Source organism: Pteronotus mesoamericanus, unplaced genomic scaffold (assembly GCF_021234165.1).
Source record: "Pteronotus mesoamericanus isolate MK-2021 breed Mesoamerican mustached bat unplaced genomic scaffold, CSHL_Meso_final contig_29, whole genome shotgun sequence".
Classification (NCBI taxonomy): Eukaryota; Metazoa; Chordata; class Mammalia; order Chiroptera; family Mormoopidae; genus Pteronotus; species Pteronotus mesoamericanus.
Genome location: NW_026555123.1, coordinates 4,561,441 through 4,568,297, shown reverse-complemented (window position 1 = coordinate 4,568,297; position 6,857 = coordinate 4,561,441). Strand labels below are relative to the sequence as shown.

At 58.6% G+C, this 6,857-nt stretch overlaps 1 protein-coding gene across 1 annotated transcript; it reads right to left on the bottom strand.

Annotated features, from left to right (window-relative positions):
• Window positions 1–5,249: 5,249 nt before the first annotated feature.
• HSPB3 (heat shock protein family B (small) member 3) lies at window positions 5,250–6,552 on the bottom strand. The gene has a single exon (XM_054575291.1). The coding sequence runs from the start codon at window positions 6,377–6,379 to the stop codon at window positions 5,936–5,938; it is 444 nt and encodes a 147-aa protein (XP_054431266.1). The 5' UTR covers window positions 6,380–6,552; the 3' UTR covers window positions 5,250–5,935.
• Window positions 6,553–6,857: the final 305 nt, after the last annotated feature.

Below are 6,857 nucleotides of genomic sequence, written 5' to 3'. Positions count from 1 at the left end.
AAAAGATGTGTGCCATGTATGGAGAGGGTGCTGTGATTGATCGAACGTGTCAAAGTAGTTTGTGAAGTTTCGTGCTGGAGGTTTCTCGCTGGATGATGCTCCACGGTCAGGTGGACCAGCTGAACTTGATAGCAATCAAATCGAGACATTGAGAACCACCAACCTTATGCCATGTGGGAGACAGCTGACATACTAAAAAAATATACAAACCAATAAACTTACTGGTGTAAAGGGAAAATGTTTATTTTATTTTATGGGAAAAACTAAATGGACTTTTTGGCCATCCCAATAGATAAATAAAAGTGTAAGAGAGTGGCTGTCATTTATAGGTGCCAGCCACTGTGTGAACACCTGACACCGTACCGGCTGAGCAAGCCCACACACTAGTCTGCCCAGAACGTCCCCATTTCAGCACTGAAACTCTCATGTCCCATGAAACCCCTCGGGCCTGGGCAGGCCGGGCCAGCTGGTCGCCCTGCATCTTGACCTCAGTCGATCTTCAAAGCACTCGTATGCGGTAGGTGCTGCAGTGTCCCCATTTCAGAAGGGAGCAACCCGAGGCATAGAGGGGGTCGGCGCACCGGCCAGAACGGCCAGGCTCGAATGCAGCGGGCCGGCAGGCAACCCTGCCTGTGCCCACAGGCTGCTCCCGGAGCCCGCTTCCTCGCTGCGCTGCTCTGGGCCCTGAGACCACAGCCCCTGGAGGTCCTCTCATCTCTCTTGTGTTCTGGGGACAAAGCTGGTGTAAGGACTTCGCACCGAAAGAGCCTGATTAGAATTTCCTGGCAACTTAAGAAACCAGTTTCAGAAGAAATTGATTGTATCCCTTTCAGTAGCAACAGGAAATTAGAGCCACATTGAGTTCTCTGAGGCTTTGGATGTTGTTTGGGGCATCTGAGGCCACGGGGCTTGAGGGGTGAAACCAGAGCGGCAGACTCCGCCCTCGGAAGAGCAGTGTTTCAGGAGAACGGTATGTGCCCGGCAGCTGCTCTGGGGGGCACGGCCACGCTGGGGCCCAGAGGAGCGGGAAAGGCGGCAGGGGTCCTGGCCGGCCACGCAGCCACGTGGCTGGGTCGCTGTTTCTCAGTAATGAACTCCGAGCAGAAGGGACGTGCTGGGGTGCGTCTGTCGTTCCATTGGGAAAATAATTTACAATGCAGCGAAAGCTAGGTTTTTAGGAATGAAGTCATTTCTGCTTATTGAGTTTTATAGAACAGGGACGGACCTCTTGAGATTGTTGGTCTTGAAAGTTCTGATTTCTTTGGAATAAGCCAACAGAGAGGGGACACGTTCACCACACAGGTAAACACTTTCTGCTGAAATCACGGCCTCTTACGCAGCTAGAATGCGGACTTCATTCCGAGGTACTGTGGTGGTCATTTATCAAGTGGTACATTTATAGTGCATTTTAAGCCTACGTTTATTGTTTTCCCTGATTATGAAATAACTTGTAGAAACAAAGAATCCCTACAGTGAAATATAACGTGAAGACCCTGAAATCCCAGTCATATAATTGCCTTGGGCATTTTTTAAAACATTACCCTTTCATTCTTTTTCTCTGCAATACAATACATTATGGCTATTCACATTGCAGAGTTTGGGACTGTCATTAAAATCATGTCCTAAATAAAAATTCTCTGACTTGGAAGCTGCCCCCTGGTAAAAGGCAGGCATCTGGTGCCCTCTTGTGACCACTTTCCCCTCTTAACTTTAGCAAGCATGTTCCTCGCCACTCGATACTCTTCTAGAAGATGGTTTGTATTGGCAGCATAGGACTTTATAATATGGGTAGGATTTAGTTTGCTCATCCCATTTCTTATATTTTCAATGGTTCAAATTAAAGAACGCCCCATAGATTTTTGTGTGAGTTTTTTAAATTTTTGTTCTTTAATGACGTGGAAGATGGCCACACCTGATATTCCAGCAACTTACCTCCCAGGGGGACGCTCTGCGGACACCTGCGCAGGGAGTCCCGAGGGCGTGTGCGAGCACAGCCGGAACCTCGCCGTTCATCCCCCCCCCCCCCCCCCCCGAACCCAGGGCGCCCGTTACACACCAGACAGACCAGCAGATCGGCGCAGCCACGCACAACACAGCCTGTGCTTCAGGGAAGATGAGCGGAGGCTGCTCTCTGCGCATGCCGCTCACAGCCCCTTAGGTCAAGGCAGGAAGGAAGGTGCAGGCTAGGAGTCCACGCAGACAGACCTCAGACACGGACAGCACTAACCTGGATCCATCGGAGAGGCAAACACAGGTGGCGACTTTTCAAGAAAAGAAAACCGTATCATCACATAGGACAGGGCAGTTGTTGCTTCTGGAAGCGGGGCGGGGAACGGCTTCCGCGCGCAATGACCTATTCCTTGCCCTGGGGGGTGTAACACGTGGATGGTCTTTTATAGAACATGTGCATGCAATAATAATTATAATGTCGTGTGTGTGCGGTGTATTTCAAAAGGAATAAGAAAACTGAAGTACTGAGGAGTTCACCCAGAAATATAGCACAGGACGCCAAGCGCTTTTGGGAGGCCTCGATCTACACATATGAAAAATTCAAAAAGAAACAAATAGGGGTTCGTGGGGAACCTGTGAGGAAATAACAGCCAGGAAACTTCTAGACCTTAAAAACTATTTTTTCAGACCACGTAGTGAGCAGTGCACACAAACCCAGACCCAAATGTGGGCCCGTCAGAGTGAACCTGCAGAACGTGGAGGGTGCATAGTAGGTCCGGACGCCAACCAGCGACAGCAGACAGACTGCGGACAAGGGAACAGCGACGCTGCCGCTGCCGCTGCCGCAAACCTCGCTGGGAGCCGAGGGGACTCGGGGCAGTGACCCGCACAGCACGAACGGCAGCACCTGCTCATCTAGAACGTTCTGCCTCGCTCACTGTCGGCCAGAGGAGGGCCGGTGTAACGACAGACACTTCCTGCCCATTGGCCTGAAGGGCCCAGGGCCGAGCCAGCGCGTCCGACCCCTCCAGAGGCCGCGCGCCTCCCCGCGCTCACCGTGAAGCGTGGCCTGCCCGGAAACGTGCCCCCCGACCGTGTCCGTTCGCTGGCCTGGTTTCTCCTCGTTCCTCCCCCGGCTCCTCCTGGGCCCGCGCCTCCCAAGCCAAGCGTGGGCTCCGCACCTGGTCTCCGGCAGCGTTTTGCAGGAAAGCCCCCTGCGGGCGAGCTCTGTTGTGGTTCTCGTCGGCCCGCCGGCTGGAGGTTGACCTTGGCCGTCCAGAGTCGCGCTCTGCTTCCCTGGGGGGTTCACAGGGAGATGGGATTTGTTCTCGGGGCCTCCGAGGTCACCTTGGGCCGGCTGTGCCCCTCCCCCCAATAGAAGTCGCCGCTGGTGGTCTCCGGTATGGGGAGAATGTCTCTTTGGTTTCTGTGACTGACTGCCTCCTGCCGGCCCTTGGGACCCGGGAGGCGTGGCCACGTCGCGCTGCTCCGCGCCTCCCCTCCGCCCTGCCCTTTGCGAGTAACCCCTTTGCTCACAGAGTATTGCAGTCGGAGTTCCTGCAGTCTGAGAGGGCCACCTGCTTCCCGCGGGGACCGGCGGGGGAAGCCAGGGCTAAGGGGTGACGCGCTGTGCCTGTGTCGTCGGGATGGCGCGTAGCCTGTGCACTGCAGTCGATGCTCGGGGGCAAAGCAAGGGCTCTTCTTTTTTAATCACTTAAGACGTCAAGCAGTCAGGTTCTGGCAGGAAACAGAACTCTAGCACCTGGAAGGGACTGCCACGAAGGGCTCGTTCACCGAGGGCGGCCAAGTAAAGGCCATGGCCGGGGGGTGCGGCGTAAGAAAGGGCAGGGAGCCGCCGGGGGACAAAACCCCAGCTGCCGGAGGGGCGGACAAAGGAGGAAACAGCGTGAGGATGGGGGAGCCGCCGCGAGCAGCGAGCCGAGGCCGGGGCCGGGCCCTGCCACAGCCTGGCCCCACAGCCCCCATCCGTCCCCCTCCAGACTCCGGTCTGCCGTCCGCGCCTCCGCTGGCCAAACCCCATGGGAAACTGGAAGGGGGTGCCGAGGGGTCAGCCTGCCGGGCTCCGGGGGAGGCTGGGCCGGGCCGGCAGGGGCGGCTGGGGGACGGACAAATGCCGGGACCATCCAGAGAGCAAACTCCGGGCAAGTATAATCCTCCCTTTGTGAAAGCCATACAAGTGTTTATGTATGAGAGACAACTGAACTAGACATTGAAAGCAGCAGCCTCGTGGTAGCAGGGGAAAAAATGGCTTACATTTTCCATAGTGTTTGGTATATTTCCCACGTCAAAAAAAAAGGCTGTGCATTACTTTAACTTAGAAAAAAACAAATGCTAATTGGACGAGGCACTTGTTTCCCTTTTCATGCCTTAAAGGAAATACTCTCGGTGGCCCCCAGCGGCCAGGATTTCGCTCTGGCCTTTCTCACAAGCAGGATGCCAGGGAGGTCAAGGCCCGGCGGGAGGCGGGGTGTGCGTGTGTCCGCCCTCATCGCCGGGAAGGAATCATCCCCCGCGGGCACTGCGGCTCCCGCCCTGCCAGCCCGCGCAATCCCACGGGTGACGGCTGGTGCCGTCGTGAGGCGAGGCCCTGGCAGCCCCTCTGCCGGACGGTGTCCAGGGCCGCGCTGGAGGCGGGCCCCGGAGCAAAGGCGGCCGCCGGCTGCACGCCCCGAGCTGCGCCGCCCTCGCAGTCCTGTCCCGCCGAGCCCGCCGCCGTCTCCCGGCTGCGCCGCTTCGCAGCCCCGCCGTCAGAGCCCTGTGACTCCTTCCTCTCCCGCTGCTCCTCTCTCCTGCCGCACAAGACTCCCCGGGAGGAGCAGGACGGGGTCGCCCGCAGCTCCTCTCTCCCCTGCCCCGCCCCCGCCTTCTATTCTCGGCACGGTGCTCGGTGCTCGGCTCTCAGGGGGCGCGGGTCAATATTTAGTATGTACGGAAGGGGACGGAGGAGACAGGTCTTTGGAATGTCACCGACCAGTTGTCGAAGGCAACATTCCAAAAGCAGGCACTTAGCTCCCACCCATGTCTCGGCCAAAGCCCCGCGGGGGCGAAAAGCTGCCCCGAGCCCAGCGGCTGCAGGAACCCAGGCCGGGCGGCCTGGCCTCGGCACCTGCCGGCTGCAGGCTGCTTAGCGCCGAGGATCGTGCGGAGGGCGGGCGCCGCGCGGGGGCTGTCTTCTGGGATCTCCAATTCCAGGCAGCACCTGGAGAGCATGGGTTAAGACTCTGTAACGTCAGGAACTGTGCTTTTCAAAGTTGGTTCCTATACTTGACCTTCTAAGAGTATGAGTTAGCACATACCAATATTTCATACACATCCACAGAACATGTGCTGTTTTTTAAAAAACTGCAGATAAGTCCGTTTAAAAAAAGAATAAGATGCACATACAGTACTTTTAAACATAACGTTTATATCTGATGTGTCATGTGAGTTTAAGGCAGTAACAGCTGTCGTGAAGCAAAGCACATTTCAGACCCAGTGTCCAAGCCCTGTGTTTTGACCTTCAGTCTGTATTTCCAAAGCTCCGCGGCAACGCAAACCCACCGACAGGGAAGCGTCTCGGCCGCAGGGGCCGCCGCTCTTTCTAGCAACGCAAAGGCTTTCCGTAAAGTGGACAAGTGCTCCTAAGTCAGCGTGGCTCCCTGCCCCCCGCCTGCCAAAGGCAGCTTCTCCGGCCTCGCTGGAGTGACGAAGGAAAAAACCCCGAGTCCCCGCTGGTAGCAAACCAGTCCCCCCAACCGCCGGCGTCTCGGGTGTAAAGAGAGCATCTCTGGGAGCGCCGGGGAATACTGAACAAGAACCCTCTCGGAGGAAGGGGACCAGGACAAGCTCAGCACCCCAGGGACCACGCCTGCATCTTTCACCTGCATGAGACCCGTTTCCAGCGTGGGCCCCACGGACACTCCACGGCATCTTCGCTGGCGGAACTGGGGTCGCCGCGCGCTCGGGGAGCGTCGCCACCGAGCAGTCACTGGCTCCCCGCCGGGCCCTTCTCTTCCACCACCAGGATGCCGTCGTGGCAGAGGACGGCCGACAGGTCTCCGGTGCCGAGGCCGTCGGGCAGCCGGTACTGCCGGGTGAAGCTCCTGGAGACGAAGCCGTGCTCGTCCATCCGGACGCCATGCTGCGCCTTCACCAGCAGCCAGCCGTCGAAGGTCTGGATGAGGATGTCCTCGGGGAGGAACTGCACCACGTCCAGCAGGACCTGGAAGCGCGCCCTGCCGGCCGGGGCTGGCGCCTCGTCCCCCGCCGGAGCCCGGGCCGCCCCGGCTCTGCCCAGGTCCACGGTGGCGGGCCCGGGCAGCGCGTACAGAGCGTGGTCCAGCCTGCAGTCCTGCAGGCCCCGCGCCTCGAACTGCTCCTGGTAGCGCACCGGCGTCTCGATGGGGTGCCTGAGGATGGCCTGCGCCATGGTGGGGAGAGCGGCAGCGCGGGCGGCGTCCCTGAGGCCCTGTCCCCCGGGCGGGCTGCCCTGCCGGCGCCCTCTGGCCAGCAGCAGCTGATCGGCTGGAGCCGCTACTGGGTTATAACCCTGTGCAGGCGCGGCCACTTGGTTAGGCCCGAAAACACGCCACACCCTCAGCCTTGTCTAGCCACACCCGCTGACAGCGAAGGGCTATTTATAGGGCACTTTCGGGCTCACGTTTGCTTAGCTCGCGGCCTGGCCGAGCCGCCCTCCTGTCCCCGCTCTCCCCGCGATGGGACTGCGGAGCTCATCTCCGGAGAGAAAGAGTCAGAACCAGGAGCAGTTGTTGACAAATGTGAAAGTGCCGTCCTTGTGAGGGGGCGTGGCCAGAGGCGCCAGGACTTCCCAGAGCAGCCCAGACAGGAGGGATCGCCTGCCAATAGGAGCGGAGGCCGCGTGGACCCGTCTCCACGGGCAAGGCTGG

Excerpts from the sequence above, each read along its gene's own strand:
- HSPB3 (XM_054575291.1), bottom strand. The coding sequence starts at position 6,379 with ATGGCGCAGGCCATCCTCAGGCACCCCATCGAGACGCCGGTGCGCTAC.